The sequence below is a fragment of the Panulirus ornatus genome, chromosome 12 (genome assembly GCF_036320965.1).
Source record: "Panulirus ornatus isolate Po-2019 chromosome 12, ASM3632096v1, whole genome shotgun sequence".
Classification (NCBI taxonomy): Eukaryota; Metazoa; Arthropoda; class Malacostraca; order Decapoda; family Palinuridae; genus Panulirus; species Panulirus ornatus.
In genome coordinates this window covers 25,956,142-25,981,313 of record NC_092235.1, presented here as the reverse complement: position 1 = coordinate 25,981,313, position 25,172 = coordinate 25,956,142, and the positions used below count along the sequence as shown (strand labels likewise).

General features: G+C 37.2%; 2 protein-coding genes across 7 annotated transcripts in view; one reads left to right on the top strand and one right to left on the bottom strand.

Annotated features, from left to right (window-relative positions):
• Fancl (E3 ubiquitin-protein ligase Fancl) overlaps positions 1-25,172 on the top strand; it is a 242,763-nt gene that overhangs the window by 186,861 nt on the left and 30,730 nt on the right. The gene's annotated exons all lie outside the window — the stretch shown is intronic.
• On the bottom strand, positions 1,881-24,650 carry Faf2 (Fas-associated factor 2). Of its 3 annotated transcripts, XM_071667584.1 has the most exons (9): positions 22,899-24,647; positions 22,437-22,711; positions 18,444-18,578; positions 16,445-16,733; positions 13,734-13,917; positions 13,216-13,485; positions 8,965-9,181; positions 6,674-6,816; positions 1,881-4,769 (listed from the first exon to the last, which is right to left on the bottom strand). In XM_071667584.1, exons 2-9 carry the CDS (start codon positions 22,494-22,496, stop codon positions 4,634-4,636), a joined length of 1,434 nt encoding a protein of 477 aa, XP_071523685.1. In that variant the 5' UTR covers positions 22,497-22,711; positions 22,899-24,647; the 3' UTR covers positions 1,881-4,633. The 3 variants fall into 3 exon arrangements, with proteins under 3 accessions (XP_071523685.1, XP_071523686.1, XP_071523684.1); XM_071667585.1 differs by having other exon boundaries at positions 16,445-16,703; positions 22,437-24,650; XM_071667583.1 differs by having other exon boundaries at positions 22,437-24,647.

Below are 25,172 nucleotides of genomic sequence, written 5' to 3'. Positions count from 1 at the left end.
TAGTGGTGAAAGAGGGTTACCCATCATCTTACCAAATTTTTGTGCATAACATTCTCAATTAAATTGAAACACAGCCTTTTATACACAATCTTATAAATTTGATAAACAATTTGTAACAAGCAAATCAATATTATCCAAGACATTAACCAAATACACTAAGAGGTCATCAACTGAAACTTTTGTGAACAAGGATGAAACATCAAAAATTACCAATTTGAAATCAAAATCAACATCATTAGTTATGCTAATTCCTTTATAAACTGTAATTCCTTGACCTAGAGAAATATCATTGAATCTCTTATAAAATACACAAAGAATGGTAACATGAATATTAGTACAAACTGTTTAGCTTTGTCATGGGAGAATTTTTTGAATGGTTCCCTGCCTTGTCCATTATAAAATCTTATGACAGGCATGGTGCCAGACCCAAACACCACCAACCAGAAACACTTTTTCACCAATGGCTTCTTAGCTCTGCCTCGTCTTTGTATAAAAACTGACTAAGTCTTCTATCTCATTCTTGTATCTCCCCTGACAATGCGATCATTACATGTAAGTGCTCTTGGGCTTATCGTCTCATTTTCCTCTTGGCTTTCAGTAAATACTAGATCACATGCACCACTGCTGCAGTACATAAATTATTATTATTATTATACTTGCTGCCGTTTCCCATGTCGGCGAGGTAGCGCCAGGAAACAGACGAAGAAAGACCCTTCCACTCATATGCATACAAGTACATATACATATCAATATATACACGTATATACATATATATACATATTCAGACTTGCCTACCCTCGTCCATTCCCGGCCCCATCCCATCCCACAGGTAGTGCCAGGAAGCAGATGAAGAAAGACCCATCTACTCATATACATAAACTTACATATACATAACATATACACGTATATACATATATACACATGTACATATTCATATTTGCTCACCCTCATCCATTTCCAGCACCATCCCATCCCACAGGAAAGTGTCAGCAAGGTAGTGCCAGGAAAAGACAAAAGAGACCATATTCTTTCACACTCAGTCTCTAGCTGTCAAATGTAATGCACAGAAACCACAGCTCCCTATCCAAATCCAGGCCTTACAGACCTTTCCATGGTTTACCCCAGATGTTTCACATACCCTGGTTCAGTACACTGACAGCACATTGACCCCAGTATACCACATTGTTCTAGTTCACTCTGTTGCACACTTTTCACCCTCCTATATGGTTAGGCCCTGATTGCTTGAAATCTTTTTCACTCCACCCTTCCACCTCTGACACATATATCCTCTTTGTCAATCTTTCCTCACTCGTTCTTTCCACGTGTCTAAACCATTTTAATACACCCTCTTCTGCTCTCTTAACCACACATCTATCTTACCCTTTCATTACTTACTTGATCAAACCACCTCACACCACATATTGTCCTCAAACATCTCATTTCCAACACATCCACTCTCCTCTGTACAACCCTATCTATAGCCCATGCCTCGCAACCATATAACATTGTTGGAACCACTATTCCCTCAAACATACCCATTTTTGCTTTCCGAGATAACGTTCTCGCCTTCCACACATTCTTCAATGCTCCCAGAACCTTCGCAGTTTCCTGGATAAGCAAGGTAGTGCCAGGAAACAGACGAGAAAGACTCACCCATCCAGTCATATATATATACACATTCATACTTACTTGCCTGCATTCATTCCTGGGGGCAACCCACCCCATGCTTCAGTGAGGTAGTGCCACGAAAACAGACAAAGAAAATGGCCACATCATTGAAGTTTAGTATATTTGTATCCACGTAACTTTGATAAGTTACCCACTAATATGAATTTCTCTATGGATATGTTTCACCATCATATGAAAAAAATACAACCTAATAATTAAAAAATTTATTTAGCAGTTCCATAATCCATATAAGACTAAACTTTCAACAAAACCTCTTAAAAGGATCTCATACAAATTAAATATTCAAACTGGGCATTCATATGAAAGATCTTTCACTCTTAATATATAAATTCCCTACCCCCCCAGCTTCAGCCAGAAAGTAAACTTCCAATAGTCACTGTCTACAGAACCAATGATGAGAGATGCATTCAAGATAAGCATCTCATATTGTGAGTGGAACTGTCTTGGCTAAACTTTTAGAAAAATAATCCCATTTCTGATATAACTCTGGCACAAGCATGAACTTAATTCACTTTAAAATATTTAACATTTCCACTATCATGGCTTATTAGGGCTTTGAACACCGACGGAATTATAACCCGCAACTATGTAGGCTACAGTATAGAACAACCTTTAAAACAAAACAATGCCAGCTATAAAGCTTTCCATTATCAAAACAAACATCCAATGTGTAAAACTTTAATCTATTTTTTGCTTTATAAACAGCCATATCAAAAACTCAGGTTTAATATTATTAGGCTTCTGATTAATTTGGTACAGGACTATTTATTGCTGTCTGTCAAAGATCAACATTCCTTCCCTGTAATTTAGCCTCCTCTCATCCATGATTTTCATGGGTTTTGTCATGCTGTTGTACTTTCCCATATAATAAAAGTGGACTAACCACCCTTGGGGCCGAGAATTATTTCAACAAACTTACTGTAATAATTGTTAAGCAACATCATAATTCATATGAAGACATGTATGTGTGTTGCAAAGATTATCAGATATTTTCCATACAATGGTCCAGTTTATCAAATTCAGAAATACTGTATATAAAGAAAATTTCAGGTTACAAAGTAACAAGCTACCGAAATAATTTTTGTTCAGTTGATTGATTTCAAGATGATTTCAAGATCAACCTTGCCTGCTAAGGTATTTATGTAGAGGTACATTAAATACTGAATCTAGTAAAATGAAGCAGAAAGGTATACAAAAGATCTTTGATATTAATAATATCAGTCTTCTTAATCCTGTTCCAGACAATCAGGATTCTAATTATCCAAACCCTGGAACATAGAGCAGCTAGCAAGCCTTGTTTGTTGGTAAGGTACACAGCGTATTATATAAGCTTCTTATGTCTAATGGGTTACCCAAAGCATGGTGCATGACATTAGTGGCCAGAGGATGCACTGGCAAGAGGAGAGTAAAGTTGCCAGTGGGGCTTCCATTACAAGAGACCAATTCATTGTCATCAAATGACAGACTAGTTATACCACAATCATCCATAGGAAGTTTAACCAACTTATTGGGCAACCAAATGAATGAAAGTCAGTGGCACTACAGGTGCTAGGGTCACACCTGTTAAGATGTTATAAAATTGTTTCAGATTGGATAAACAAGTTATTAATGTCCTAGATAATACCTGGATCAAAGTATTATGAAATGCCTATGCTCTGCAACCGATATTAATAGCTTAAAAAAAAAAAAAAAAAAAAAAAAAAAAAAAAAAAAAAAAAAAGCTTTTCTGGCCAGTGGTTATTTGAATACTTCTAGAAAACTCTACTTCAAAAGTGATAAATTACACTAAATATATGATTCTCACTTTTTCAAGAAAAAATCAAAAATATTGCTAATCTTTCTTAAAAGTTAATGTTCTCATGAACTGTTCAAGTATATTAACTGAAAATGGAGAGTAATGACACTGAAAATTCAACGAAATCAGGTGAGGTTTGAAATGCTGAACCTACTCATCCATATTTATCAAATCTTGCAGTTCACTAAATTAAATCTTGAACTTCAGTGAAGTTGAAAAGTAGTAGCAACTAGTGGCCAAAGCATACTTCCTTCCTCAAAGCATTTAACAGACTGAGGTTTAACTAGTTCTGTGCTGTAAAGTGATCTGTAAATTCATGGTATACAAAACTTAAATGTGACTAGTGATCCAAGATACATAACTCCCAGTTGTGGCTAGTGCTGGTAAAAAAAAAAAAAAAAAGTGGTACACAGCACCTGAAGCTATTCAAATTCTAGGTGTCCAAAATGATGATGCCAGAGGTCATCATTCCTAGTATAAACAGAGTACAAATACCTCTAAAAGTGGGTTGGTTACCCGACATTTCTATTTGTCATTCTTTCTGAAGCATTTTCTCACTCACTCATAATATGTACAATTTGATTTCCTCTACAAATTCCCTAACCATTTCATTAAGCATCTCGGTTTACCTTCATCAATCCCAACAGCCCAAATACTAAATCCATCAACAATAACAACCGAATACCAAACTCCAGCTTAGGAAGTTATGGGCAAAATAATTTCCAAACCTTCCTAACTTCAGCTCCACCATACACATAATGGATACATCATTATCTACAACAATAATACTCCATTTCATGGCCATATCTGGATACTGAACTTTGTATTTACAAAAATCAAGAGTTGATGTCACACATCTTAAAAATGCTAATTTTTATATGATAATCTGGGACTATAAAATTTTGGTTTGCCTGGCATAAATAAATACCTTGAACTATGAGCAGTTAGGTCAAAGTATCACATATGATGCAGCCTCAACAACTGTGCTCCTGATTGACCTTGTCATGGATACTCAGAAAGGTAATATCAGGCCTTGGATGAACAATAATTTAATGAGGCACAGAATGACACTATGTATGGTTCAAAACTGGCATGCTGGTATAAGACCCAGGGTCTTCACATATCACATTTGGACGATACCTGAACACCTCATGCATCTAAATCCGATACAAACAACATACTCCGGGGTGGCAGGCAAAATTCTTCAAAGGTTGGTGGTTGAGGATTTGATGGTGTTGGTTCACAAGGTACAACTTGCCGTGGGAAGTTTGTTGTTACTTGAAACCTATAATATAAAAATATCCATTTTGTACCTAAATTCATATGATTTCAAATAATCAAAATACAATTGTTTTATATCAGCATTTTATTACCTACTGTCTAAACAGGTGGTTACAGTATACTGAAAAATACTTTTAATACACAATTATTATTATACCTGATTGCCATTTCACGTCAGAGGAAGCGCCAGGAAATGGACGAAGAAAGACCCATCCACTCATATACACATGTATGCATACGTGCTCATACTCATACATACAAGTACATATAAACATACACATGTGCATACACAGCCATATACATATAGACACGTACATATTCATACTCGCTTACCTTCATCCATTCCCGGCGCCACCCTGCCACACAGGAAAAAGCATCACCACCTCCTGCTACAGCAAGGTAGCGCCAGGAAAATGGACAAAAAAAGGCCACATTCATTCACACTCAGGCTCTAGCTGTCATGTGTAATGCACCAAAACCACAGCTCCCTATCCACATCCAGGCCCCACAGACCTTTCCATGGTTTACCCCAGAAGTTTCACATGCCCTGGTTCAGTCCACTGACAACATGTTGACCCCTGTATACCATATCATTCCAATTCACTCTATTCCTTGCATGCATCTCACCCTCCTACATGTTCAGGCCCCGATATCTCAAAATCCTTTTCACTCCATCCTTCCACCTCCAGTTTGGTCTCCTGCTTCAACTTATTCCCTTCACTTCTGACACATATATCCTTTTTGTCTATCTTTCCTCACTCATTCTCTCCATGTGACTAAACCATTTCAATAAACCCTCTTCTGCTCTCTCAACCACACACTTTTTATTACCAAACATCTCTCTTACCCTTTCATTACTTACTCGATCAAACCACCTCACACTACATATTGTCCTCAAACATTTCATTTCCGTGTTAACACATCCACCCTTCTCTGTACAACCCTATCCACAGTCCATGCCTCAAAACCATAAAATATTGTTGGTACTACTATCCGTTAATGAGCAAATGCATGATAAAAATGCATGCTGAACAAAATAACAAATTCAACATATTTATGTTTGGGGATATTGTGAATTTCACCTTCTCATGTTTCAATTTGACTATAAACAGCACTCCTCTGACACAGTTGGCTGTCTTTTCTTTTTGCCTCACTCATATGTGGACTACAGATATATTTTGTCCAAAAATATGCAATCTCTCCTTGTCACACACAACACCTGACAACACTTCATTCACACAGCTCATTCTTCAAAACTAGAATTTTCTGCTGTGAGCACTATGCACTTGCCCTGCCTTTTGGCAAAATAGACAGATGTAGTACGTTGGGACATTAGGCAGGTGTAGTATGTAGGAACATTGGGCAGAATTAGTCAGTAGGAGCCTCTGCAAACACTGTGCTAGAGTTGCCCTCAGCCAGTGCCCTGTTAAGGGTGAGGCACTGAAGTCTAAGAAGTGGCACTGGAGTTCACTAGTTAAGGGGAAGCTATTGCTGTGGCCACCCCCTTGTGGGAGTTCCAGGCAGAAACAGGCATCAGAGATGCAGACAGATATAACCAACACATAACCTTTTAATGCAATACAGAAGTTAAGCTCAACTTGCATCTTCCCAAAGTACTTACCAAAATATTATACTGTGAGGATAGTAATACCTGAAACATTCTAAGAAAATCAATACTACCATAGTAGTTCCTATGTATGATGGTAAAATCCTTTGCATGGTTAACCACAGACCTAATATAATAATTAAATTTACTATAAAGTGTGTCCAAAACCCATCAACCTAATTTCTGAAGTTTTTACCTTTTTTTCAAAATAATCCTTTTGAATTACCCTGTTCATTTTATTTACTTCATAATTCAATCTTAAATTAGTATGAATTAAAACATTTCATATTTAATGAGCTTACCTGTCTGGAGAATCTGGGTGACAGAAAATGTAGTAATAGAGACTAGAAAGACTGTCAGCCTTAAGAAAACGTCTCTCTAGTCGTGTCCCTTGAGGAAGCTTCACAACAATGTGTACCACTCCCTCCATACCCTCCTCTGGTTCCTGAAAGGGTACAAAAACCAATAAATCAAAACATCCAAAATGTCATGTAAAGACAGAAAACCATTCAGGCACACATGAAGAAAGAATGCAATCACTTCTGTCATCAAAATTATTTCAGTCTTCCAAGAGAATGAAAACTAAACACTTATAGTCACAGAAACATCATTAATAATGAAAGAATATATTTCTAAACTTGGGGGTGAGCAAGTGTGAATGTGTACATGTTTATATGTTAATATGTATGTGTATGCATATGTGTACATGTTATGTATGTATATGTATGTGTATGGGCATTTATGTAAAAATATGTGTATATGAGTGGATGGGTTGTTCTTCGTCTGTTTCCTGGCACCACCTCACTGATGTGGGAAACAGCGATCAAGTATAATGAAAAAATAAAATTATTTTTATTCTTTCTTTTCTTTCAAACTATTCGCCATTTCCCGCATTAGCGAGGTAGCGTTAAGAACAGAGGACTGGGCCTTTGAGGGAATACCCTCACCTGGCCCAAACTTCTAGCTTGAAATGAATGAAAAAAAATTATTTTTATTCATATTCATTATACTTGATCACTGCTTCCTGCATCAGCGAGGCAGCACAAGGAAACAGACGAAGAATGGCCCATCCACTCATATACATACATATACACAGATATATACACTACATATTCAAACTTGCTTGCCTTCATCCATTCCTGTCGCTACTTATTGTATATGTGTACATGAAAGAATGGGTCTTTCTTAATTTGTTTCCTAGAGCTATCTCGCTAATGCAGGAAAAAGTGATAAATAATATTTTTTGACTAATGAGTGATAAGGCAGTTACCCCCTTCAACGTGCCTAGGCATGAGAAGAGTATAAAAAAAAGAGACAAGCGTCAATGAAGAAAGACATATCTACAGGAAATGGTTTTAGGGCCCAACTAACCCCCACTAGGTCTAAATAATAATGCCCTCATGAGGGTTTTCTTAATACATGAAGCTATCTATTCCATTTACTCCCACATTCTGCATCCAGTATGGTTTATTCTAAAACACAAGGTAGAGCACTTCATTTCTACTTATCTATATCTTTGATGCTTGTTCCCTCCAGGAATTCCCTTAAGTGGGTGGCCATCGTGAAAGAGTTTCCATAACTAGTAAACTCCAGTGCCACTTCTTAGCCTTAAGTGACCCCTCCTAAAGAGGCCACTGGCAGTGTTTCTGGAGGTTCCTACCTAATGTTCCCACACACTACCATCGAAAGTTCTCACCAACAACTTTTACCTAATGTTCCCGACTAAAGTTTCAACCTACTACTTCTACCCAATTCTCCAGCTTAATATTCCAAACTTCTTCTAACTAGCTCCTACCATTTTGCCAAAAGGCAGGGCTAGCACACAGTGTTTACCACAGGAAAATCTAGACTTACCAAGAATTAATTGTGCGAGTTCAAGTGTTGTTAAGAGTTATGTGTAACAAGGAGAGATTGCATGTTAGTGGATAAAATGCCAGCAGTCCATATGTGGGTAAGGCACAAAGAAAAGGCAGTTAGCTTGGTCAGAGGAGTGCAGCCTGATAACCACTGAAGTGCTGGCTCACTATGCAGGAGTCACTAACTCTCCCAATACCCAGGTGGGTAGTACTGGTAATATACCTCCCTCGTTGGAGGCTGCCTACCAACTACTACCTGCTGGAAGCACTTCAGTAATTCACATTCATATATCACGACATACCATGCCAGTGTAATTATGTGTTATAAAAATGAATTCACCATGCTAGACATGGCCTATCTAAACTATCCTGAAATTTTCACCTAAGAAATAGAAAGGCATTTCTTGGCAGCCGTGGAAGGAATCTTTCTTTTTCTTTTTTCATACTATTCGCCATTTCCCGCATTAGCAAGGTAGTGTTAAGAGTGTTAAGAACAGAGGACTGGGCCTTTAAGGGAATATTCTCACCTGCCCCCTTCTATGTTCCTTCTTTTGGAAAATTAAAAAAAACGAGAGGGGAGAATTTCCAGCCACCCGCTCCCTCCTCTTTTAGTTGCCTTCTACGACACGCAGGGAATACGTGGGAAGTATTCTTTTTCCCGTTCCCAGGGATAAGAAGGAATCTTATATCACAATATATGTTACATGAGCCATTATGTTCTACAGCATGGCACTCACCTGAGGTACTTTGTCTACCATCTCCACCTTCAGTCGTCTGATGTTGTCCTTCTGCCTCTGCTGGTCCTCCTCTTTTTGTTTTTCCTCAAGTTCTCTACGTTCTGCTTCTTCCCTTTCCTGTTGCCTTTTACGCTCTTTTTCCTGATCTGCACGCAGGCTTTGTTGGTAGTCTTCATCTTGCTGTAGCCTTAAGGCAGCTGTCAACTCTCGCTCTTGCCTAAGAAGGCAAGTTTATGTAACAAGAACAAGTGTAAATTACAGGAAGACTGAGGGCTGAAGTTACTTAGACAAATGATATATACTCGCTTAAAGATCTAGCAAAAGGGCTACAACCAGAGGTGAAATTTGTTGCAAGGGAATTATTATAAAAGATATATAAAAAAAAAAATTGGAAAAAAGTGTTGGTCTTATGATTACCATATGGATATGTTTGGAGGTATAAAAGTCCCAACAGTGTTTCAAGGATTCCAGGCATGGGCCTTATATGAAAAGGAAAGGAAGAAGGTGGATATGCTGGTGATGATGAATTGCTTGAAAAAGGTATGTAGCAAGAGGTGGGATGCTTTTCTGAAAAATAATAGGGGTGTGACAGTGAGTGTAGTCTGACTGACATGGACAACCGATGTTTGCTGAAGTGGTTCATACATGAATAATATTTCAATCATAAAGGTCTCTGCAGCCCATAATCTTCAAACACTTCAGTCCACATAAACCTCTATACATCTATCTGTCTACAATGTTTTACATATGGAAGAAAACAAAGGGGATGTGCATTAAAGAGACAATCATAAAAGAGAGAAATGGGAATACAGTACTCACGGAGTTTCTGAGTCTGAGGGGCAGCCTATGATCAGATTTCATGGCAAACTCAGTACACCCCGCCAGCCTCCACCCTAAGCAGTCCGTTCGAGGCCCATCCTGAAGCCTGGGATAGGATAATATCCTTTAGGAGGAAAACAAAATACTGTATGCAAAAACACAAGTGAACATGTGTACACTGTGAACCATAGAGAGACAGTGACTGGGGTACGTTGTGGTGGGCTGGCGGGAGGCGAGCTGTGGATGTTAACACCATGCTCAATCATGGTTAACTTGGGTAACACAATCATGGATAAGTGCATAATGCTTACAAATATTAAATTGCAGTTAACACAACTCGCAAAATAATGAATCATAGACAACTGCGTGAGTACTGAAGGGAAGTGCGGACCTAAAGGAGTGGTTGTTAAAGTATAGCTCAAAGTACTTGCTTTGACACAGAGAGCTATTTCCTATAGATAGATTTTTTCTGAAAGTCTCTTACGTTTATCAGAAATGGTTGCCAATTCCATTTCTACATGTAAAACTGAAGATAAAAAGTCTGGCCTCTGAATAAGCATGCATCATATTGACTAGTATTCTATCACCTCTTCCTTCAAAGTGCTTATCAATATATGGATGAGAGTTCATTCATTGTAATACAAACAGACCCTCTACAGTAAGACATGGAGAAAAAACACTATGCTTAATGGAAATATTCACTTACAAATAGTAACACTTACATTTTACTGTAAAGTATGTGTATACCTCAGTGCTGACAAGCCTGCACTACATTAAGGTGGGAAAGAAAACTTTTCATTCGCATGGCAAAAAATTTGAATGTGTAAGATAGAATCCTTTTCATTAAAAAAAAGTAAGAATGAGAATATAGTTCAAACCTACAAATCAATCTACTTTGTATCCAGACATTACAAAATTTTTAGTACACAGACTCGAGTCATATAACAGTTTTGGCTTTGTGAATCCTCTATAAAGAATTTAGTAACATCTCAAATGTTTTGAAAGCACCTATTTCATTTTGTAAGAAAGCATTGTGATTAAAAAAAATGAAAGATAATCATATTGTGTTCTTGTAACTGTATGCAAAAGTTTTTAATATGTTTATTGATATTATTTCTGTCTTACAGGCAACTGCTGTCAATCAAATAAATACAGAAATTAGACAAGAACACTGTAGAGTCAAGATACAAGACTTGGTAAGAGCTTTAAAAACTGAGAGAGTGACTAAGGTTCAGAGGAGACAGACATAAAAACTGAGATTGAAACAAGTCTCCTAGACTATTTCATTAACCTTACTAATTGGACTACTGTTAAAGGCTCATTAACTTTATTAAATCTGTATGTATGTTAGAAAGTATCTGAGCCTCTTTACTATAATAAGGCATTGCAATCTTCATCTGTTGTACATCATATGATAGTTCATCATATTTCCATCATGTGTTAATAAACAGTTAATTTTCAAGAGCATAATCCTCACCTATGACGTACTGATCCTTGACATATACCCAACCAAGTAATTCAGTTCATTGCTGTTGGTGTGGCACACAAAGTGACTCATTCCTATTGAAGGGGGAAGGTGGCAGAACCAAGTGGTTAACTAATCCATTACAGAGGGGATGATGGTAGTCTTAGCTCCACTGGTAACGAGTTTCAGTTCAAACCTAAGATACTAATGCTTACTCTTACAATTTAATGCTGGATTCTTGCCTTAAATATCTATTCAGGTTTGGTTACTTTCCTTTAAAAAGAAAGACAGGCAGAATAGAGAACACATTGGTTGGTGACCTATGAAGATGATTCCCAACCTAAGAAACATAGTCTATGAGAGCTAGCTAGATGACTTTAGATTTGATTTGGCATAAAAAAGATGGTAAAGAAGTGGTATGATACAGGTATTTAAATAATTAAAGGCTTTGACACTCGATCTTGGCTGGATTTGTATGAATTCACTCTATTAATGGATCCAAACTTATGGGAAAAACTTTCCTGTAATAGGAATTTAACATATGAAATTATCTGCCAATATGAGCATACTAGGTATTACTGTAACATCCAAGCTGTCTTGGAAACCCCACATTATGAAAATAGTGAAATCTGCCTCTTTAAGAAACTGGGAGTCCTATTTACATGCCGAAATTTCTTTTGTTCCAAACACCTGCTCTTTTTATACTAAAGGATCAATCTGTTCTTGCATTGAGAACTGCTTTCATGACTGGGGGTTCTAGCTCTGCATCCAAGTAATTACTTGGCAGGGTCGAGTCAAAAGCAGTCTGACTTATCAACTCTCCCACACTAACTTCAAAACTTGACTTGCCCTAGGATGCAATACTGGTTCTATAGGTATGACCGGTTTTTGCTCCCAAGAGCTGACTGCTTGTGTGCCCCTACCTAGACCATGCAATACTTTGCAAGCTGCTGCATCACATGATTACTTTATGGCCACTGGCAACTAAAGATTGGGTTGTTTCGACAATTATTTCTTTCCCTACACCTCGAAGCTTTGGAACTCTCTACCATCTCAAGGCTTTCCCAATAATTATAAATGGGCACTTTTTAAAATACAGGTTTTTCACTTCCTCCAAAATTTGTAAATTCTTATCCTCACTTCTTTTTGTTCCCCTTTGTTCCTCTTTCTATTCCAATTAAGGTCCAGCCTTAAAGCAGACTTCTGTCCATGACTGGAGCGGAAACAAAACCACATGCATTTTTTTAAAAACTAGATAAACTCTTTGCTAGAAGTACATGAATAACTGTATTCGTGCCTCTAAAATTACAAATAAAATTTTGTTTCTTGTTGCATTCCTTTGTATCAAGCCTTTATATATTATGGGTATCTATCTACATTTCTCACACCCATTCTCTTCAGGAACTCCCTCAAGGGGGTGACCACAGCAAAAGTCTCCATTACTGGGGAACTCCAGTGCTGCTTCTCAGCCTTTAAAACCTCATCCTCAATAGGCCACAAGCAGAGGGCAACTCTAGTGCAATGTTAAAAACATTGCTCCTACCCAATGCTCCTCTCAACAACTTTTATACTGAATGTTCCAACGTACTACTACTACTACATAATGCTCCTATCTATGACATATCTATTGCTCCTAACATTTTGTCAAAAAGCAGGGCTAGCACATAGTGCTAACTACAGGAAAATCTACAGTTACAATGGACGAGTTGTCTTGAGTCTCAAATATAGGCACAATGATAAGGTACCAAATGGAATACCTAAGCTGACTCTTTGAACAAATTTGAACAAAATTGTTCAAATACTAAAGCAAATTTAAGGGTAATTCTATACTTCAAGTGCCTCTCAACTCTAATCAATATGAGATGTGCTCCATCCTCATGCATAAATGCCTCAAGCTGCTTAAATTTCTTTTAATATCAGTTCAGATACCTAACCAAATTCAACTAAAAATTTTGTACTTCACATACCTCTCTGCTCTGGCCACTACAAGATGAGCTTCATTTTCTCGCACAAGTGCCTGAAGCTGTGAGGTCAAATGATCTGGTGAACTTGGCCCTTCTAGCCTTCCAACAACTGTCATCCGACTATCACGGAGTACAATAAGTGCTAAGAAAGGGTATGAATTCTCTCTCAGGGCCTGGGATACCCTGTAACCTTCAGCAGTGGTGACAGAGCAGCCCCAAAATACCATACTATTGTTAACGTATTCCACAAGGCTAGGATCTGAGAGTGTGGTTCTGTAAAGTCAGAGAGAAAATCATGTGCATGTTACCTTTCTGCAGTGATATTATAGAAATAATAATACTGAGACATTTATCAATCTAAGGCTGAGTAAAGCAGCATCAAGAACAGATGAGTGAGCCTTGGAGGAAAAAATCCTCCCTCGGCTAAACAAAGTGATTCTGATCAAGTAAGTATAAGCCACAGAGGGAGATAAGGTTGCATCATTGTGGTGGTTGGCCAATAACCTGAAAAAGGAACAAACCTGCAGAAGAAAGGTGTGTCCTGGTGATCAGCACAATGAAGGTACACCAAAAGAAACTTGAGCTCTGACTTAGCATGGCTCAGGGCTTGGGAGTACGAGCCCTGGAAGAATGCTGGATGCTGCTGCCCATACTCACTTTCATATTCTCCTATAAAGCGAAGCACATCTCCAAGGGGATCCGTTACTGTTAAGGCAAAATAGGCAAAGTTAGCATATCTGCAGTCTTAACTGGATGAGCAGTCACTTAATAAACACTACTGAAATATTTTAAACCAAAGATCCCACTACCTCTCTCTCAGCAAACACAGAAGTACACTGATTATACATGATGCCCATCACAAGAGATGCATATCTATTGTTAGCAAAAATTATGGAATTTTGTTATTAGAAGTGAAGCTCATTTTATATCTTCATCACTTCCCACAACTGTGAAGTAATTAGCACCACGAAGGCAAATATCAGCCTCATAAGAGGCTACAGTACTTGACCGAATTATAACAATGATGGTAAGTCACGAACAACACACTGCAATCAAAGTTTTTTCTTGTAAAATATTCTTACTTATTATCTAAGAACGTGCTCCATGGACCATTTACATCACCTGTAGCGCAATATACTCGTGCAGTCATGATGAGCAGAAATATCAAAATCATCTATTATGAGCCAAAGAATGTTTTCTATTAAGTTGCATGGTACTAGTAATTCCATGATATACCTTTTTTTTAAGAGGCATATATCTGACAACATCCAAGCTATAGTTATGGGTCTTATGCTAAATGTTAAGACACTACTAAATGAAGTTTCATCAGCAACTGATTGTGAGTTTTCACCTTGTGACCAATGTTAATTCAAAGGTTAAAGTATGACTCCTTATTACAATGACAAACAACAGCATTCCCTGAAATGTCCGCTAACTATGCAAGTGACAAAAAAAAATTATGTCTTGCTAACTCGGGAGACAGCGACAAAGTATAATAAATAAATTTGGTCTCCCACTTCTCCTCGTTCCCTCCACCTCCGACACATATATCCTCTTGGTCAATCTTTCCTCACTCATTCTCTCCATGTGCCCAAACCATTTCAAAACACCTCTTCTGCTCTCGCAACCACGCTCTTTTTATTTCCACACATCTCTCTTACCCTTACATTACTTACTCGATCAAACCACCTCACACCACACATTGTCCTCAAACATCTCATTTCCAGCACATCCACCCTCCTGCGCACAACTCTATCCATAGCCCACGCCTCGCAACCATACAACATTGTTGGAACCACTATTCCTTCAAACATACCCATTTTTGCTTTCCGAGATAATGTTCTCGACTTCCACACATTCTTCAAGGCTCCCAGGATTTTCGCCCCCTCCCCCACCCTATGATTCACTTCCGCTTCCATGGTTCCATCCGCTGCCAGATCCACTCCCAGATATCTAAAACACTTTACTTCCTCCAGTTTTTCTCCATTCAAACTTACCTCCCAATTGACTTGACCCTCAACCCTACTGTACCTAATCACCTTGCTCTTATTCACATTTACTCTTAACTTTCTTCTTTCACACACTTTACCAAACTCAGTCACCAGCTTCTGCAGTTTCTCACATGAATCAGCCACCAGCACTGTATCATCAGCGAACAACAACTGACTCACTTCCCAAGCTCTCTCATCCACAACAGACTTCATACTTGCCCCTCTTTCCAGAACTCTTGCATTCACCTCCCTAACAACCCCATCCATAAACAAATTAAACAACCATGGAGACATCACACACCCCTGCCGCAAACCTACATTCACTGAGAACCAATCACTCTCCTCTCTTCCTACACGTACACAAGCCCCACATCCTCGATAAAAGCTTTTCACTGCTTCTAACAACTCGCCTCCCACACCATATATTCTTAATATATATATATATATATATATATATATATATATATATATATATATATATATATATATATATATATATATATATGCATGCGATAATAAGAAAATTCATTAGCTTAAGAGTTATATTTCTTCAACATCACTTCTGGTGTTGTCAGACTGCATGCCTGTGGTTACACCACACGTAAAAAGTCATCTTCAGTATGGCTGTAACATGCAGTCTATATGCCAAAAAACTTTATTTCAAAACTGACATTATGAAAAGCTTTTCTACATGAAAAACATAAAATGCTTATTGGGGCTCACAGATACCAATAATATTGTTCTAGGAGCATTTATACTTATAACCAAGCTTTGAACTAATTATATGTTTAATATATTTCACAAGCATTCATTCTCTGTCAACTGTAATAAGCATTATAATATTATAGACAAGAAGCTTTCCATAATTACATGTCAATTTTGAAAAAATATATGGCCTGAAAATACCCTAGACTATCACGAGCACTTTTTAGTGACTTATTCATGGGTTAGGTCAGTGTTTTCCTTACACTGATGATTCTTTTCTTTAACTATGTTCACACAACAACCTATCAAATATTCAGACTCATATTCTAGTAAAAATAAATGATAACAATTTAAGCTTGTCTGAAGGCCTAACTAACATTCAAAATTCTTTTACAGATATTTCCAATTCTGTTTTTGAAATACTTGTTAACCTCAATTGGACTTTTAATTCTGTATTTTGGAATAAACATATAAAATAATTCGTCTTATAATATTTGTGGAAAATACCTACAATTTCCATAACAGGTGATACTTACATCTACGGGGATATGGGTACACAATCCGGTACACGAAGAGGAAGAGTGAGGAGAGCGAGGAAAATGTAATCCGGAATGGTAGTGTGATCAGATAGTAGCCCCAACTGAGTAGACTACCTTGTGGCCATGCAGGGAACAGGCCACCTCTGTCTGTGTTCCTGTAACCTTGTGTACTATTCATCCCCTCACCAGTTTCGTCTCTTCTTACATCATCACCATTTCCTTCACCTTCATCACCGCCTCCTCTATCTACCATTTCCTGCCAGTCATTATGTCCATTAAGTTGGTCCTATAAATGTCAAAATTTAAACACTTTTTATCTCCTACTATGCATATCAAAACAGCTTATCACATTTTTATGGTCAACACCGTACTACATCAATATCATTATCAGCATAATGGTCAATGACAAACATACAATGGAAATCTAACATAGCAAGGATGGTATGGAAGCTACAAATATATTTGCTAATAAACAGTGATAACAAAGAAAACAACAAGTGCAGCAGACAACTGGATACAAATTTGGGATTGAGTGAAATAAAAAGTTTTAATTCAGAGAAATTCATTTGCCCACCATGAAAATAAATTAACTAGAAAAGGAGCATGTGCATCTCACTGAAGCATCCTGGGAATTAATGAAAATCAAAAACAAACTGAGATGGAAAATACTTTTACAATAACAACAGCTCAAGCCCTAATAAATTTGCGCATAACATCTATTCACCTTTCCTGTGGCTTATACAGGTCTATCAAAACAAATCTTAAAGACCCTACAATTTGTCAAGCAACCTACAAAGCTATACCACCATAAAAGACTTTAATAAATACAACTTGAGTGATTTCTTCGCATCATGTACCCTATTTGTAACTTAATCTTTTACATGCTTTACTAATCCATCCCTGCTAGTCTTATTCTTAACCTATCCTGGTCACTTGACTTGGAGGCTCATCTACTAGCATGCATTGTAAATGAGTTACTTGATTTACCTTTGTGTCCACTTCTAACAAGTTATGCAGTCATTAACAGACATGGGGCCATTATAATGCACTGTGTGGAGAGTTTTCCACATTATGTCAACTGAATTTAGCCTGGAAAAGACTTAAAATCCTCTGATGTCTTCAATTCCCCACAAGCTTTGATAAAAGTAAAAGAATGAGCTGGGACTGGCCATTACAAATTATCCTCCAACAAGAAAAAATTAATCAGTTACCAAAAAATCTATCTAAAGAAAAGAAAGTACAGGGCAGCTCTTTTGTGCAAGAAGGTCACAACTGACTCCATGAACGAGAGGGGATAGTATTAAGTCTATGAGTGAGATTGTTAACAATAGAAATATCATGTTAAGACCCATTCCCTTGGGGAACTCCCTCAAGGGAGAGGCCACGGGAAAAGTCTCCATAACTGCTGAACTCCAGAGTTGCCTCTTAGCCTTTAGTACCTCATCCCTAACAGGCCACTGGCAGAAGGCAACTCTAATGCAGTAATTTCAGAATATTCTACCTCATGTTTCTACCAACTACTTCCACCAAATGTGTCTACCTTATATTCTTGCCTGATGTTACAACCTATTAATGCTATGTTTCATTTGTTCCTTCATATAATGAAACAGCTGAACAATTTTGTATCAACAATACTAACACAAACTAATCCAATCAATAAACAAATTACAGAAGGGCTGATTGCCAGTAAAACAAACCTCAAAAACAAAGAACAACATTTGGATGCATAAAAATATGTATCAAAAGAATGTCTAGCATGTTGGTAACTTAAATCAAAGTGATAAAAAAACCTAATAACCAATAAATATAAACTATATTATGCTTTAAAGTGAAAAACAACATAAACAGGCTTTTAAAATTATGAACAAATGAATACCTTATCAAGGACAAAGGAACCAACATGCTTTTTTGAAGGAAAAGTATATGTGATATATCCATAACTATTAAATGGTGGGAACAGGGATGACTAAAACATTGGATGAGGAACGTAACTAACTTGTGGTGATGCTCGTGGTGTTGATGGTGGACTTTCCCTTAGAGCAAGGTGGTCCTGTACAGCAGCCTCCAAGTCCCATGCATGGTTCTCCAACTGTGACCGTGCTTCTGCTAAGTCCTCTGTTCCCGTAACCTCCTTAAAGATAGTAAAAGAAATCTGTCAACTCCAACCATACTTTAAAGATAGTACTATTATGTTCAAAAATACTTTTAATAGTTTTCCCTTTAAAAAATATTATTACTACCCGTCACACTGCAGTGATGCTTCTAACCTTCCAGCAAATGGTAACATTTCATGTCATCTCTAAACAGATGACCATTATTTGGTATACACCTATAAATGTATCACAGAGCTACACTACTTTGTTATTACTGATAAAAAAAAAAACAAAATAAAATTACTTTCAGGGAAAGTACATGATATTTGCATAGCAGATTATTTACAACTTAAAAAGTTGTCTTTATATGTTTTCTAATTCCTATACCCATAAAACACATCCTTCACTCCATAAAAGTAGCAGGCTGTCTGGAAAGATTTTACCAACGTATTGTTACTAAAATCATTAACCCATTCATTTAAGTTAAGGGGATGTCCATGTTTTACTACAGTTGTAGAATGTTAACAAAATGTTTGGCACATAAATCCTTTGGTCCTTCTTAGTCAAAGGCTAGATTTTTGTCCACTTTCACGATGGCATCTCCTGTGAAATGTGTTTCACAATAGTACATCATGCCTTTCATTTTCATCAGTCAAGAATGCATATAAAAGTTTTTGACAGCCCATTGCTGTATCAAAACCAACAGTGTGCTCCAAATGCCATTAAAGCAAAAACATTAACAAAACACCCTGCATTGTCACAGTGATGAGGGTTTGAAAAAAGAATGCAACACCTGGAACTGATTCAACAAGTTAAATCAAGTTGGTTTGTTAACCACACCTTCCCTGAACATTACACCTATTTGATAAGATTGGATTTTATATATCTTTTCTATTTCTATTTTTGTTTGAAATTTTGCTATAGTTCAGGATTTTCACATTTCTAAGTAAATGATGGCTACAATTCTGTGATTCACAGATCTGAATCCAAATTATAAATTCATAAATATACACACCATCAGTCTAAAAAATCAATAGTATACATTGTATCTTTTAACAGCAGAAGTAAAATCAGCAACACCGAAAACCCATTAATAAATCTGAAGATAAACCCCTATGCTCATAATGCATTAAGTCTAAGAATCATCATTTGGATAATATTTTCCTATCTTGTTATTATACCCAATGAGATTGTGAGAAGGGTAATGAAGATCAGGTAAAATGTAAGGTAAGGCAAAACAAAAATTTACAAAGCACACAAGTTTACAGAACCTATGACAAGCTCAAGTAACTGCATGAAGTTAATATATGCCATACCTTATTTTCCATATTTGCTGATATTTCTAAAAATCCCAATATTTGCAAAATTCTGGTATTCTATGCAAAAAGTTTATAAATCTAAGTAACAGTGTTGCAAGGAAAATTAAATGGTGAAATCACATTTCTGAAGCATCACAAAAATCTTGACATACAAAGATATGCATACCAATGAATTCCATAAACTTTAGTATAAAATTATTTGAGTAGGCAACATAATTTCAAGAATGACTTTTTAACCTAAGCAAGCAAATAATAACGGTGAGGAGGACTATAATGATTAAGGAAAATGTGGGTTAAGAGTAGGGAAAATAATACTATATATAAACAAAACCAGCAAAATGGACTTGTGTGTGTAGTGGTTGTGTTCCTGACCATGACACAGTCTTGGGCCACCCAGGGTTGAGAGCACAGCTAAAGTTAGATGAGGTTTTTGAATGTTCTCTTTTTATACTACTCTCACTTAATTCTATTTACCGTGATCATTACAGCCCTTTCATTATCTATCATTCTTAAGGCAAAAACAAAAGGATGCACCCCTACTGTAAATAACTAAGTATAAAGAGTCCAATAAGTCTCATCCAAATCCACGCTATATCATTAAGAGTATTCTAGCTTCACAACAAAACTAGCACTTCTGGAAAATGGTTATTTCTGTTTAAAGGACTTTCATTTAGTTCAATGTGATTATAGAGATGCCTGTGGAGTATGATTTTGAGCATTACCACACATTTTACAGAACAATATTAACCCAGTGATTGCTGATATGTCAAATAATGTATGTGACACATCTGGCAGCTGACTGTGAGTCTGCTGTATACACTATGGGTCACCTGAAAACCCTGGGAGTGGTAAATAACAGACTACATAGTCAGTCAGGAAACAATTACGGGCAACTCGGAAAAAGTTTCCACATCCTTTGCCCAAGTTTTCAAATCGGCCAGTAACAATCAAAATGATTTGAAAGATAGTTCATAATTTTCCCACTACTCAGACAACAAAGAAAATCTATCTATCTATATATATCTATCATGTCCATTCTCTCAAGAAATTCCCTCAAAGGGGTGTCCACAGAAAAAGTTTCCATAACTGGTGAACTCCAGTACCACTTCTTAGCCTTTCATGCCTCACCCTAAAGAGGCCACTGGCAGAGGGCAACTCTATCGCAGTGTTTCCAAATGCTCCCACCTACTAATTCTACCTGTTCTATCTTATGTTCCTGCAAATAAAATGTATATACAGGCACAGATTTATATAACCACTATTTATAAAAATCCATAGTAAACCATAATTTATTGGAAATTATAACATGACTAAATAGAAATATGAGTTGGGATACATCATATATCAAGCAGTGATGCAACCTAAACATTAAATCACTTGATAAGCTCATTATCCATTAAATATAGTTTTACAAAGCTAATTAATAATTTTCTTAAAAATTTCATGTTACAAAAAAATCTATAGCTAAATATCTAATAGATTTTACTGAAATGTGTCATTATGTGGACTCACTTAACATCTAATCAGACATTTGGTTAAAAAACCCACGAGTTATGTAAATCAGGATGAGGCGAATGAAGTTAACAGTATGTAATACACTTGTAAAATTTCAAGTCTAGGAAAACTTACTTGACCTTAAAACCAAATTGCTAGCAAAAATATATGAACATTATATTCAACCGCTACTTGGAATTGCGTGACCACTCATTGTGTCAACAGTTTATTGATATCCAGCCCCAAGTTGGCAGAGCATTCTCACTGAGCGTAGCAGGCGTTTTTTAGATTACTGAAAATCAAGGTCTTAACTTCTGAGGAAGCCATGCGAGATTTTCATAGATTCTCTAAATTCTTTACAAGTATTACATATTTTGACTTATTAACCCCCATTATACTAGATGTATTTATCCTCCTATTCAATATCATTCAATAAAATACACTGCTCCAAATCTTACTCTATGTTCCTGTACATAATTTAAGTAAGGCATATAGCCATTTCCCAAAAGAAAGTTTCATGAAAGAGAACAAAGACTTTTACGAGTATGTCTATGGTGGCCCTAAATAGGGACTTTCCTGTAAACACAACATATTATTCAACCGACAAGTGCCGATACCAGGTCAAGCACCATAAACAATGCTAACTTTAACCTACTGAGCATAGCAATACGACCCATTAACAACTATGTACGACCCTTGGAGTATGGTGACCTTACAAATGACCTGCCTTAGGGATCGAGTCAAGGTTTAAACAATCATCCCATCGGATCAAACCATTGTGCTCGTTTCATTACATGTCGTACCGTCAAACTCCAAGGGCAAAAAGGCCAATTGAGAAACATGTCTACTTTTAGCACAGCTGCCATTCCCAAGTGGGCAGTTCCCGTATGACACAACCTGACTGTCATAACATTCACAGTCATGCTGCATCCTCGCCCGGGGCTGACAGGGTACGTCCAACCTTTATATCAATCTCCTGCTGTTACTGTGACATTATTCAACACTATGTCTACCCTAAAGCCAAAGCGGGAATATTAAAAAAAATCGTATGATACATTACAAACACTGGAGTAGAGGAAGTACCTGGAACTGAACAATTTTCTCGGTGTGCTCTTGTGTCAAATCCTGGTTGTTGTCGGCCATGTTTGTGTACACTGGCAGGTGCTGGTCCAGCCACCAGAGGCGACACTTGTCATGACGTCACCTGCAGATGTGTGATGCCTCCCTCTTAACCCCGCCATCTATTGGCCGGATTTTCAAATATTTATATTTAACTCGTAATAAATTGGTTAATAGTCTGAAACACTATGACCACTGGATCCATTATTTTCTACATGGGATTCCTAATAGAAAAATCACTGCAAGAGAAATACTAAACGGTATTTATATGTAAATAACACCCATATTTTTTTTTTCAAATCATCTCATGCAAGAAAATGTTCCTTTGTTGCTGATTTGTTTCACTTGGTCTCAGTAACGGTTCATAAGAAGTCAGGTTACATATAGTTACATCTACGTGAGATCATCTATTTTGCAAAACTATACCTTCTTGAGAAACTCCACAGCAATCCCATCCACTCCTGCTATTTGGACACAATTCGTCTGTTCACAAAACCATCTGCCAGGACACTCTCACTACAGATGTGACTTCATTCTAATCATATATCTAACATGATAGGACAGAAAGAATATTAATTGCACCAATGCATCTATCATGTCATTAAAGGCGAAAAAAAAGAGGGTAGGGAACAGGAGGCTAAAAATCCTATCTATCTAAACCTCTGATGCCTATTCCCTCCAGGAACTTCCATTAAGCGGGTAGCCAAGGCAATTATCTCCACTTATCCCTGTCCTTACATGCCTTTCACTCCGTTTTTCCATGTCACAGATGGTCTTCCTCTCACACCAATCCCTTTAATTGCACTATCATTCACTCTCCTTGTATACTCTATCTTGTATTCCTTCCACATGACTGAACCATCTGAAAGTAATCAGTTTCATCTACTCTACAATTCATTCCCTTTTCATTCCCTGCCACACCAGATCTCTCACATACCCCTCATTTCTTTCTTCATTCTGTCTAGACATACCACATGCTTCTCTAAAATAGCTTATTTCCATAGCCTTGATTTCTTAACCTCTGTGAAAAAATCCTACCCTCTTGTATCATTTCTTTCCAAATGTATGAACACAGAGAGGAGTGTCCCTTGAAGGCTCAGTTACCTGTTCTGATGCTACCTCACTGAGGTGGGAAAGAGTAAACAGATGTGAAAAAATATTGGACTTCGCTATCGCTAACAGTGTAACCTCCAATGAAAAGTCACCTTTGGCGAAGCTGAATCATAGGGAGAACAGTCACATCAAAGAACTTCTTATGCCAAAGATTTGGAGTCTACATTTCACTGTTACTGGAAGTGGTGCAGCCTTGGACTGCAATATTCAGAGTTCAAAAGTTTATCTGTCATCACTGCCTCCATTCCAAATTCCTTCATAGGATCAGATATATACAGCCTTCCAAAGTCATTTGTAAACACGACACTCATACCTAACGTGTTCAGCTAAAAGATATAATTCCACTTGTATAAAGTGCTAGATACTTTTCAACCTTGCACATTACAATGATTCCTTACATGAGACCAACATTTCCTTTCACATGAACTCTCTATATAAAATGCTGCAACTGTCTCAGAATCATTTCCCAAGTGTCTTCACCTGGATTATCCCTAACCCTGTTCAATTCTCTCACTGCATATGTCCATCTCTTCCTCAGTTTACCTCTCCTCTTACTAACTTTAACTGTTTTACTGTGCATCTTATTGAATAATAATTAGGTAAAAGCAATTAGTGAAAACATTAAGTATAGGAGCTTCTGCAAGCAATGGGTTTCACTAGCCCTCGTCAGTGGCCTGTTAACTGAGGCACTAAAGCCTAAGAAGTGGCACTGATGTTCACTAGTTATGGAGACTCTATTGCCCCTTCCACCCCCTTGAGGGAGTTCCAGAAGGGAACAGGCATCAGAGATACAGACAGACAGAATAACTTACATTCGCAGAGCGTTCACTGAAGATTCTTAATGTAAATATACGTAAATGTGGAGCTGATATCTTGGTTACATAAAATAATTGAAAATCAATACCTACATATTCATGCATGATAACCAATCAAATCTCCTTTTTATGTGGAATATTTTGTGATACTGTGCATGCCAAATTATAAATCATTAGTTAAAAGGAATGAAAAGTTATGTGGGCAAAATATATCAGCAGAGAATGTATGCAGATGTGAGATTAGGATATATAAATATATATGCAGTGAGAAATACTTAGAAAAGCAAATGGATTTGTATGTAGCATTTATGGATCTGGAGAAGGCATATGATAGAGTTGATAGAGATGCTCTGTGGAAGGTATTAAGAATATATGGTGTGGGAGGAAAGTTGTTAGAAGCAGTGAAAAGTTTTTATCGAGGATGTAAGGCATGTGTACGTGTAGGAAGAGAGGAAAGTGATTGGTTCTCAGTGAATGTAGGTTTGCGGCAGGGGTGTGTGATGTCTCCGTGGTTGTTTAATTTGTTTATGGATGGGGTTGTTAGGGAGGTAAATGCAAGAGTTTTGGAAAGAGGGGCAAGTATGAAGTCTGTTGGGGATGAGAGAGCTTGGGAAGTGAGTCAGTTGTTGTTCGCTGATGATACAGCGCTGGTGGCTGATTCATGTGAGAAACTGCAGAAGCTGGTGACTGAGTTTGGTAAAGTGTGTGGAAGAAGAAAGTTAAGAGTAAATGTGAATAAGAGCAAGGTTATTAGGTACAGTAGGGTTGAGGG